Below are 12486 nucleotides of genomic sequence, written 5' to 3'. Positions count from 1 at the left end.
TGCACAACCATTGCTGAAGCATCTCAAGGGGACCTTTCTTTTTCAGTTAGGAGGCGGCCAGCACTTGTGAGAATTCAGACAGAGCCAGGTCTATGTAGGGTGTTTTCCACCAACATATCAGACAGAGAACAATACACAAAGAGGTAAACTGAATCATTTGACACTAACCTAATGAATGATTTCTAGAGAAGAACTATAACTAGGATCCTGAAAGACAGTGGGAGTTGCACTGAATCAGTCCTTTACTCTCTCCTGTGACTGCACTTAGCTGAGGCAACAGATTCGAATATTATACATTAACAACTATTTTAAAACCATTTGTTCATTTCTCCTAAATCATGAAATAAAGAATTGATTATCTGCACTCTGTGGTGTTGAGAGGTGGGCTGATAAATCAGTGCTTCAAAGTTGCAAAAATTTTTGCTACTAGATCTGAAGAATTAGAGCTATGCTTGAGTTACCAGATTGTATCTCCAGGAAGCAGCTGGACTAGGTACCGTCTCTTGGCTATTTCAAGGCAATGAATGCAATTTGGTGGGGAAAGATGATAAGTAACTCATGGAAGCCTGGTACAGCTGCTGTCAGCACTGCATCAGAATTGCTATGGGATATCAGGCAGAAATTAGAGTAAGGTGACAACTGAGGAGAACATGCTGCAGATAATACTTTTGGCAATCTTTCTTTTAACTCTTTTGGGAACTCGAGAAATGGGAGGAACATTCTGAAAGATCATGGCCCATGGTTACCCCATCCTATCACTCTGGCAACTCCTGTAAAAGGGCTACGTATGGGACCAAAGAACACTCATGTCTAGTGCTTCCCATAGCAATTTCTGCTAAAAGCCATTAGGAATGAACCCATTTGTGAGCATCGCTCCAGAGATACTTCCTAATAAGTCCCCTGACAAAGGAAGCCAGGACTGGAATAACACAAAACTCCTCCTCAGCAGCTCCTACTAGAGGCAGCCAGAACTGGTTGTTCCTACTTATTCTTTAAGCAGGCTTCAGCTAGTGCTGAGTAACGCCGAACACCTCCACAGCCAGCACTCCTCCCAGTGACTTCTGGGCTGTGAACCCAGTGAGCTGGGAGAGGCTCAGCCTGTAGTAGCTGTGATATACACAGATGCGTTCCCTTGGGATTCACACTCCCAGCCCTCAGACAGCAAGAATCCAGGAGCCACTGTTCTGGCTTTCCAAGACCTTGAAAGCTACAGCAGCACATTAACAAGGGAGTGATTTCCACTCACTGGCCTGCAAAGGACTCAAATTTCCAAAACACATATGGTGCCAGATGCCTAGGATTTAGAAATAAAATCTGACATCTGGGGCTTTTTAGCCAGTCTCTTTAAAAAACAGTTGTAGAAAATTCAAGCCTTGAATTTTTATGTGCGTTTTTTAATTACTTAAAGTCCCTCTTTTTAATTTTTTACAGCATGCCAGTAGGAGTTTGAAAAGCAGATATAAAAACTTACATTACAGCTGAGAAAACACAGCTTTTATTCTTTGGTTTGTGGGGTTGCCCAAGTTTTTCTTTGTACACATGAGGTTTAGATATCATAACAATGTGTGCTACCATTTCAGCGCAGGGGGTAGAGAGGGGGGAGGAAAAACTTCTTCAAGACTCTCTAAACCACCAAGACTCTTATGCCCTTTTTGCTTCTTAAAGCTCAACATGTGGTCTTAATCTTAACACTTAAGACCTGAAAACAGTTTTCCAATTTCCGGACTGGCTCCAGGCCACTGACAGGCCACAGTTCCCAAGGAAAATTGAAGTAGAGTGTTGTGACCATAAACTGTCTTTCATGGTTGGGTTTACAGCTCTGCCACTGAGGAATTCCTACTGTACAGTGTGCACACCACATAGTCAGCTGTGGCCCACCAGTTACACGCCATCAAAGGGTTTGTACGAGATTAAAGTATAGGTAAGGGGAGAAGACAACTGTCCATGCTATAGGTAAAAGGCTGTAAGCATTGTCTAAGGGGTTTCACAGTAAAAGAAAAATCTCTCCCTGTACAGAGAATACTGCAAGATGACTGGGCCCTGAATAATCACAAGTCTGTGAGTGAAAGGAAGACTTCACCTCTATGTGACTGGTTCAAATCCATCCCACCTCACATGTAACCAACACTTCCTGGCTGATAGAACGCTTAGGCCAATGGCTGCAAAGTACTTGGAGATGAAAAGCACTAATTCTCATTGCCAGAAAGAAAATCAATTTTGGTTAAAAGTGGTTACTTGTAGTTACACATGTAACAACACAAAATGGCTTTATTGCCAGGGTCAAGTCAGGAGTCAAGGGGAATGGTGCATCATCACTAACGTGGTTGCGATGGGGCCACCTGTTACACTGAGATGACCAAAATCACTGCAACAAGAAACCAAATGGTGAGAATGTTTGGCCATTACCTGGCCCGGATCTGAACAAGTGACTTAAATACAGAACTTCAAGTGTGTGCTTGGCTGAACGGGATTAAGTCATTGTTCTGATAATGTAGAAGGGTACAGGAGAAATATAAACATGTAAAATTACATATTACACACAAATAAAACCTCTGCGCAGCTGGCCTTTACCTCTTTTGGTCAGTGGACTAACAGCACAATTATTTTATCTGAAATGCCATGCAGAAGATACAGAGCTGAGAACAGGTCTGAGGCCTCAGACACACAGGCTGCATACAAAGCTATATAGCAGAGCCCTCTCAGAAGTTAGATATATTTCACTGAGTACCCAATTAATATCCAGTGCTTTAAACAGACCGCCTATGGAGAAGTCAGATGCAGAGAAACTGGCTGGGGATATGACAGAGCTGAAGGCTGGATTGTGAACCTGACAAGGTGCTTTCCACGTGCCCACAAAAGAAGCCATGCATGTTCCAAAGAAGACGGTGATGTTCTAAAGGTGAAGAGTTAGAAGGGGATACCTTAGAAGCAGCCAGTTCTTGGGTGAGTTCCTGGATTTTCTGTTGTTGCTGGACTAGCAGTTCCTGGACAGCTGCTAAAGTTGTCTGTAACTGAGTCACTGTGAGGGAAAGAGCCGGAGAGTGTTAAACTGAGATACACGCACATATACGCACTCACACACGTCCTTCCTGCTGTCTAGCCGCAAAGATGCCTCTATTCCTATATTTAATTTATCTACACCCGCCTGCTCACTTTAATCCATATGATTTATCTGCACTACGGGTAATCTACCTGCACTGCATCTAACCTCCAGTATTTCTAGTTTATCTTTCCATTGTATAGATGTCTATAGCCCACAGTATATCCGTCCAAAACCTCTCCCTTCTAATTATATTGGTTTATGATTTGTACATCTCCCTGAACTTATACAATGTTTGTATCATTTATCTATCTTGGGCCTCACACAGGCAAACACCAGGGCTAGCTCCAATCTGGGAAGAGGCTGGTCTCAGGAGTGACCTTAGACTATCGTGAGAAATGAAAGATGCTTTTCTTCTCACCCTCCACTAAAAAGTGTAATTAGCATCCTCCCACTCTCAACCCACTGGCTCCTTCAACCCCAGCATCTTTAACAAACCTACTGCGGAAAACCATACTTTTTTCCATCCAACCAACTGAATATACTTTGGGCTTTTCCCCTTTTATTTCAAGAGAACACCCTGTATTCCCCTCCTACACCCCAGCAAACACTGAAGAACTTCTGCTGGACTCCAACTCCAGCTGTAGGAGAACTTTTTCTACTTTGGTACTTTATCCAAAGCTTCCAGGCAGTAAACAAGCTGATAAAATAAAATAAAATTAAAAACTCTATTGGTGTGACAGGTAACAGCTAATCCAGACCATCATTAGGGCATCAGGTAATGAACAGACACCCTATAGAGTCAATAACAGAGAAGGTGGCTAAGGTCAGGGAGGCACAGTAATTACAGACTCTCCTGACCCTTCCTCGGATTTTCAGATGGAAGGTGGGGGGAAAACACCAAAAAAAAAGCCCCTGAAAACATCAGAGAAGCAGAAATTAAAAATGAACTTTACAGCCCTCCGAAAGGCTGTCATTTTATTCCCCTTATTAATATTCTGAGGTTGGGAGCCTTTCCGTAAAAACATAATTAATTGAGGCCGCGCCGACAGTAAACAAGCAATTTCAAATTAAACCGAAATGACGGCGGCTTCATTTGCAAATGTGAACAGATTCTGAGAGCAGATAAATGAAGTCACCACATAAAGTGGAGATGGAGGGAAAGAAAAGGGTGGGGGTCTTGGCAGAATGGAGGATACAGGGAGAAAAGCTTTGAGGGGTGAATTGATGGAGTCATTAATCTTTACCTGTCTGTGTCACACTGCCACTCATCTCAGAAATGTTTGACTCAATCCTCTGAAGTTGTTTCCTGTCTTCTTTGCCTCCCATGATGAGAGGAAGCAGGTATTTCTGCATGGAGTACAGAAACTTTTTTAGGAAATAGGGACATGCAAAGCAGTCTTTCTTATCTACCTGAAACATCCTCAAAGCCCACCACCCAACCCTCAGCCTTTATCACAGAGCCACTGATCACTTATCCACACAGCTGTTTGAGAAAAGAAATTTCCTCTACAGTAGGTGTTAAATGAAGTTGCAGAAGAGAAGATATGAGTTCTGTGGTTACATTTTTGAGGGTGCTAAAAAACAGTTCCTAACTCCATTTAAGGTTTCCTGGGACAGCTCTCAGTCCAGAGAGACATCCATCACATACAGAGTGCAATTTCAGATCTTATGCTCTCGAATGTGAACACACTGATGTGTCACAACGTTTGAGCTACATCCACAAGGCAAGAAATGTAGAAGTGGGAAGAAGAGGAGAAAGGCCCAGGAAAGGCCAGAGGAAGCACAAGCCAGGGAATGAGAGGTATTATAAAATCTTTTAAACCTTGGCAGGGTTACGAGTCACGAAGGGAAAAGCAGAGATCTGGAGCACAGGGAAGAGAACTACGGAACCAGGGCTAAAGGAAGTGAGAAAGAGGCTAGTATAGGATGGGAGGCAGTTCAGTGACACTGTACGCAGCCATGGAATCTACCTCATTTTGCCCTTGCAGAGAATGGACTGGATCTAATAGGTCACAACTCTCCTCTGACTACCATGGATCCTTCTGCAGCACTGCTCCTATGAACTGAATATGCACTTTAACAAGGGCACATCCAAGCACAACATGGCAGGTGAAAAAAATGTGAGAGAAGGATGGTCTAGGATGCAGAAACAGCCCTGATAGTGCCTATCAATTCTTTTCATCCTGGCTTTTGATGCATGTACACCCACTATCGGGGCATACATACAGGATGGTTTCTGAGACAGAGCTGATTATCCAAACTGACATGTGTGGGACAGCCTTCTTTTACATTTAATAGCACTGGTTTAAGATTTCAGTGTCGCTGCACACAGCTCTTACCCTCACAAAGCACATGTGCATGTACATGTTTACACTCAGACATTCTGAAAAGCAAATAGCTTTTGATGACTTTCAGAAACAGTTCTCTCTTAATCTTCACAGAACACACATGGACAAATATGTTTTATCCTAGCATCCTATCTTTCATATAAAAATCACTATTTGCAAACTCCCTCAAAATCCCATGAAGGGCAGAGGAATTTATCAATCTCCAAAGATTTCTTACTCCTATAAAAGAATATGGGTCTCTGCTAGGCAGACAATATGCCTTATGAGGTTTGGATAGACACCAGAGCAAGATCTGTAAACAAAGAATACAGCAGTAGGATATATTAACAGCATCAGTGACATTCTGCCAAAAAATTTATGTAAATCATCAATATGTGTTAGATATGTGTCATTTAGTAACAGCAACGTGTTCAGGTCTGCAAGGCCCAGCAGCTGTTGTCTTAACATCTCTCTGGACACTTATCAGCCCCACCGTTCTTTGCCAGAATGAAAAGATCAGTAAGGTTGGCATCACTACTTTAATATAAGAACATAGGGACAACATATCTCAATAAAAAGCCGTTCCCTTAAATCATGTAACTGTACTTGCATAGATGGAAAATGTTGCTTCATCTGGCCTCTCTCTCTTAGCCTGAGACCCAGAAAATTAATGATAGGACAGGACAAGAAAAGTAGTTTTAAACTAGAAGGCCAACACTTTTATTTGTAAAATAGATTTTACTAAAGGAGGCAGTGATAGTTAATTAAAGAACAAACAAAAATGAAAACCATCGACCTCATGTTAAGTCTTCATCTCTGTCCCTTTTTAAAAAATAAAACACAGCTTCTACTGGACAAAAGCTCTTTACACTCTGCTGTGTTGACCTGAACCACTTACGTCTTTCTATGCAGCCACAGAGTATGATTGTTTACCAAAGACATTATCTAATGTCACTTACCACATTGCTGGAAAGCAAATCCAGAGTGAAAGAATATGTTCAATTGGAGAAACATTGCATAAGAAAGAAGAAGGGGCTGCTGTCTCTACAATACACAAGCAGACACACGCTTGCTCTACCTTGTTCTAAACAAACTGGAGTAGAACTACAGGATGTATGGCAGACCTGGAAATTAGCACCTTCTTTTCAACATTCTGATCGGTCAAAGAAGATTCTTTCCTACCCATTGTGCAGGATCATCAGCGGACAAATCATTAGATTGGGGCTATGACAGTAATGTCTGCCGGCCAGTGCTGGGAAAATCCTTTTACTGAACTGTGCTCAGTTTCCCCAACTTAAAAAATTCCAAAATATATATACACGGTAAAAATGACCCTGTTTCTAGCAGTTTGAGATCCACTGCTAAAAACTAGGTTTGTTTGCTTGCCACTTTTTGACTCTGCATTTTCATGTTAAGTGTCTACATTTCTCAAATATACCAATGGCAGTGCCAGTAAGAACAGAGATGCTTCACCAACTTGGAACCAACATGATCATTTGGACACAAGCAGCATAACACCATTCTCTCGGAGTACACTGTAAGAGTAGCGAGGGAGATAGTACCTTGTAGAGCTGGTGGAATCCAAAGGCAATTCCTGCCATTATGATAGCCAAAGCCCCATAATCTCGCCATCTGGAGCCAGGTGGACCTAAAGGCCAAAATCAAGAAATACTCATAGTCAGAACTGCAGGTGACAACATTTTCATATACCCATCTTATCAGAGAAAAGAGCAATGAATAACGCCAGTTCCACCGTTTCTTAGCAGGCATAGATTTACTGAGCAGGGGGCATTAAGATGCTTGTAGTCCCTCAGGTGCAGTGTTCAGGCTTCTGGCCCTAGGACATTGAAACATCTGTCCAGACCTCTAGCATTGACACTGGCCTTGCACAAGGTGTCAAAGGGAGACAAATCACAGCAGCAATTAAAAAAGTTCCATCAAGCTGGTTTGCCCTATTCTTTCCTTGCAGAAGGCACTCTGAACCCTACTGCACCTTCCCCAAATAACTGTCTGCAGTGTTAGCACTAGTTAAGGTTAACTCACTACTTGAATACCAATTGTTCTTCACTATCATAATTTTTGAAAGTGGGGACAGAGCCAGAGACCCGGAACAGTGCAGAAAAAAAAAGAAAGAAGTGTTTTGAGAAAGAAGAGAAATCAGTGCAATAAACGGGTTTATGAACACTGTGTCAGCAATTATGGACCATTTCAGTAAGGAAGGATCCAGTGTCTTTCAAGCCTGAATTACAAATAGGGACCAAAGCACACATAAACAGCAGAGAGAAAATATGCAATTAAATATCTACAGAGAGAGGTAAAGAAGTAGATAAAAGCTTGAGATACTTAACACACAATTCTGCACAGAAGGTTAGAGACTCCACAGAGCAAAGCAAAGACATGGTATGCTCTGCTCCTTCAAGCAGAATCAGAAGACACCTGTAGTTCTCCACCAGCTTTATCCTTTCACCTCCCTTGCAGTTCCCTTAACGAATCTTGTACTGCCCTCGGTTTTCTTTAATAATAAAGAGGATGCAGAGTGATCTTTCCTAAAGTTCAGTGGCAGGATGTGGGCAGAACTGATGAGGTGGAGGCCAGTGTACAGTCTCCAAACAGACAGATCCAAATCTACATGTGACCTACAATGTCTCAGAAATGCATTCTGTTCTCCAAAGTTTCAATTTAGGCTTTCAAAGGGAGGCTTAACTGTCTGAAATGGCTGGAAGCTTGTCTCCTTTCTGCTTTGCTCAACTATTGCCATTTTCCCTGTTGCTGAGATGTTCTACAGGCATTTCATTGCAAGATTTACACCTAATCCCAGCCCTCAAGCTCAACAGACAGGCACTGACTCCCAAATACTTGCACTCATAGCTTCTTGCTACATTTTAGGACACAGCTCCTCAAATTATCCACTGGCTAGAAAGCTGAACAAATTAAAGCAGCTCTGTCAGAATCGGTGAATAGTGTCACCAGCAGTATTTTGGGTTGCTGCAGTTGCAGTTTTGGAGCTTAGGCACATGATCAAATTATCATAACTTTTTAACTTAATGAGTTAACACACGTCAGCTAAGCTGCAGTAACTGGCTGTGTACATGTCAGGATTTAAAATGATCTCTGGCTAATCTTGCTGCAAACCCCAGTCATCCATCCCACTTTCCCCTCCTTACTCTGCCCCACTGTCATTTCTGGTATCTGAAGTCTCTTGGTTGTCCAATTCTCTGCCCTGAACTTCTGACTAAAAATATCCTTCTATGACAACGCAACTCATTCCAGGCTGAGCTGCCTATTGTAAAGGGTTAATTAATCTCAGAGGGTCTGTGGGCCCAGCTGTGCCCTGTGCATGGCAGTCCTTGACTGGCTGCCCCTACCTACCTCCCAGCTGCGGTGACCTCTGAGCAGAAAGGAGAGACACCTGTAGCACCCTGTCCGCTTTGCCCTTTCACCTCACTCATCTCTCCCTCCACTCCTGTAATGCTTGAGCTAAGAACATTTTATTGCCCCCTGGTTTTCATTATTAATGAAAAGGGACCAGAATGATCTTTCCTAAAGTTCAGAGAGTCTATAAAGACAAGAAGCTGAAATGCCATTTTACTCGTTTTAGAGATGTGTGAAATAATTCTGTCTTGTGGCAAAAAAAGTGAGGGGGGTGGAAAGGAAAAGTGAGTGAGGGACGCAGTAAAGGCTCTGCATTGACCACATCAACTTTACAATATGATGAAGAATGTCACAGCTCTGCCTAAAATCCACATTCAATCTTCCTTTTTCTCTGCAATACTCTAATCTAAAACGTGGGGTGGAGAGAGGGTTAGAAGTTTCCCAGTTGTAACCTCAGTGCTCACACTGGCTTCTCTGCATATCCTCAATTTCCCCACTTGTAGAACTGGAATAAAATTCAGAGAAAGTGAAAAAGCACTAATAGCCCAGTTACTCTTCAGTTGAGGCACTGGGGAAGTAACAAACCATTCTACGTAAGACACCCTCAAAAGGCAAATGGAAGGGACACAGACATTTTCTCCAGGTCTAAGTCTGTGTTTTCTGTAAGTATATTTAATTTTCACAGCAGCAACTGTAAATTGCACTTCCAGAGTAAACCCTTACTATTTTTAAGATCCCTATTAATCTCAGAATTAACTTTCCTGACATCAATTAATTAGGCCTTGTGCATCCAAGTAAGGTCAGCCTCACTAGTATCCACATTTAAAACTGTAGAAACTGAGGCTGGAAGAGGTGGTTTTCCAAGACCAGACAGTGAACCCACAGAAAGCAGTTGAGGAAAAAAAAAAGAATTTAGATTTTAGTTACCATTTTTAATTGTAAGAGAAAACAGTCTGTATTCTACAGCCTCCCACATAAGGAAGACACAGGGGTGGGAGAAGATGATCCAAATGGCAAGAAAAACAGTCACTGGAGATGACTTCTAAGCAAGTGTAAAATCTGCACAAAACCCCATAAGAGGAGCCCATAAATACCATGGGGAAGAACACAGATGGTAAGCATGCAGCTTTGCACACCTAGCTCAGAAACTCCCCTGAGTTTGCTTGTAATTATAAGGGTTAGAAAGGTAAAAAAAAATATAAACCCAATTAATCATTTAAATATTTAAAGTCAGATTTTTGTCCTCACCGCTGGATTAGTATATTTCATAACGCCAATAGCAGACAGCCCTGTTTTTTTACTGGGGTTCATTTTAGAGCATGTTTAAACTAGTCAGATTGAGTGATGCTTCCAGCAACTAATCGCATGTCAAATAAAAGATATTTTATGTAATAAATTACTGCTACAAGTAATTCAAATGTCATTTATCAGTTTTATTATCAGTCAGGCAAAGTCTTGTTTCTCTATATTAATCAAATTCAAGCTTTTTTTAAGCTTTTTTTTTTAAAGCCGTTTTGACACCTCTTGGCAAAAGTACAAACTGGAGGGAAGGAATTACTCCTCCAGAACAGGAGGAGAAATAGTAGAGATGGTATTGAGCTAAAATACAGTGTCTAGAAACTTAACTTTATTATTGTCTCTTCCTCCCAAAAGTTATTATTGTTTCTCCTCAACCAAAGCCAGGAGGAGTTCGGCATACAAGAACTATGCTACTCTGAAGGCTTACAAATACGCTTTTCTCATTAACTCTTAAAGAATAAGAAAGTACTTACATAGGTAACAGCTATTTCCAACAAAACATTAGAACATTAAGTAATAGCTCCACTAGCAGTTCAATTTGTACACAAGGAAGTATTTAAGTGGTATGAATTATTTCCTGCAACTTTAAAAATTAGAACAGACTGAGCTGACAACAGCAGGAGATCAAGCAAGTAAAATCAAAAGGTGTGCACAGGATTTATTGCTCTGACTCACAAGAGTGGACATCTTACGCTGGAGTTGCTGGCAAGATCACCAACTCGGCTGTTGGTGCTGAACGAACACTTAAGACACTAGCCACTGCTTTTTAGCACAGTACCTTCCTCAACTGTTTCTCCTTTTTGCTCTGTGGGGGGTAATTCTTTCTCTCTAGTTTTGTGATTTTCTGTAGAGGTGTCAAACTACTCAAAAAAACCTTAAAAAGAACCAAAAATATCAAACACAAAGTGGTTCACAGTCTTCAAGACCTAAACTCCAGCAGATCAGATGCTACTTCACAAGAAACTCAGATGTCTTCTTTGGGGAAGGCAAATATAGCTCATCATCTTTTTCAGTATAAGCTCTTCCCATATACGTTGTTCCCATCAATGAGTCAACTTATAGATTCAGCAGTCTACCTATCTCATTAGTCCTTTAGGTATACTTTTGAACTTCAAACCTTGAAGCATTCCAACACCGTGTCATGAATACTCTGTACGAAGATAAGCATAACAGATAGACAGAAAAAGTAGTATCTATCTTTCTCTGTACATGACAACCCCTGACAAATCTGTGAAAGATAAATTGATTTAGTAAACTATCACAGAAACAACTGTCCTGGAGCAGATTTGGACCAATTCAGAAATATTCATTACAGGATTAGCATCCAACTGATGAAATAACCTACAGCAAACAAGGCACCTTGGAAGAGCACTGAGCCACTGCACAGTCTCATCCATCAGCTCTAGAGAAATTCACGTATTCTTTTTGCTGTTCCAATACCACGGAAAGCACGTAACAGGAAGACACAAAGACGGATCCATCATTAACAACACCAGTACTACACCAGTCAAGGACTAGAATGGGGCACAGATGACACCTTATCAAAACAAATATTTTGGTCAAATGAATACCATGTATATTTAGTTATTTAAAGGTTAAGTTTAAATAGAAGGTCTACAAAGAATGGCTAGAGAGGGGAGGAACAATACCTAATGAACCTATTGTCACCATTTCCCTGATTTTGGGGGTTGCTAAAAAAGACTGGCTCACAGGCAAAAGCTTTTGGTTCAAGTTATTTAAAAAGCACCAATCAGATCATAAAGCCAGAGCCGCAGTTCACAGTTACAATCCCTACAAAAGCTTTACTTTGGTGGTGTTTTTATTCACCTTTGGTTTCTGAGCATTACAGAATGATGCTTTCAGACTTCTCTTTGAAGCTGTTATTGGGAACATGTTGATGTTTAAATATTAGTTAAGACTCTTACCTAGTAAGAAGAAATTGGGTGCTTTGAGGAAAGTCAAAAGAGTAAGAGGAAAAAAACCAGTGATAAAGCTGCAAGGGTTAATAATGATGACAATGTTTTCCAGTTTGAATTGCATACTTCCTTCCTGCCCTACTCATATTAGTGGAACACTATAAAATAAGGGCAGATTAACTCTTCCAGTATTGGGTTGTGATAAGCGTTAGCTGAATGAGCAACAGACAGCACTAAGAGGGATCTGGCACTGTTTCTTCAGCAACAGAGCAGATTTTGCTTTTCTAGCATTTTCTGTGAACTATGGCAGCCAGGTATTAGCCCAGGAGGCAGAGTTCAGTGCTGGAGTTCACCAGCACACCCAATTCAACAGTCAGAAATATTCCAGTTCTGAGCCCAACTCCATCACAAATGTTTTTCTTCCCAAACTGTGCCAAACCAGAGTATTTAAAAACTCAGAAAGCAAGTCTAGTATTGTCTCTAGCAATAGCAAAACTATGCCATAAACTAATAAACACAGCCCTAAGTG

At 41.3% G+C, this 12486-nt stretch overlaps 1 protein-coding gene across 2 annotated transcripts in view; it reads right to left on the bottom strand.

The window, feature by feature from the left end:
• PEX14 (peroxisomal biogenesis factor 14) overlaps positions 1-12486 on the bottom strand; it is a 102274-nt gene that overhangs the window by 26762 nt on the left and 63026 nt on the right. For both annotated transcript variants that reach the window (XR_014230085.1, XM_082329164.1), the window contains exons 5-7: positions 6933-7018; positions 4288-4390; positions 2922-3019 (exon numbers count right to left, since the gene is read on the bottom strand). Coding sequence is in view for 1 of the 2 variants with exons in the window: in XM_082329164.1 (XP_082185290.1) it covers positions 2922-3019; positions 4288-4390; positions 6933-7018 (287 nt within the window). In the remaining variant the exon portion in view is untranslated. The remainder of the gene's footprint in view (positions 1-2921; positions 3020-4287; positions 4391-6932; positions 7019-12486) is intronic.

Source organism: Platalea leucorodia, assembly GCF_965183815.1.
Source record: "Platalea leucorodia genome assembly, chromosome: 17".
Lineage (NCBI taxonomy): Eukaryota > Metazoa > Chordata > Aves > Pelecaniformes > Threskiornithidae > Platalea > Platalea leucorodia.
Note: the sequence above shows the minus strand (reverse complement) of the source record. Positions and strands in the feature narration are given on the sequence as shown.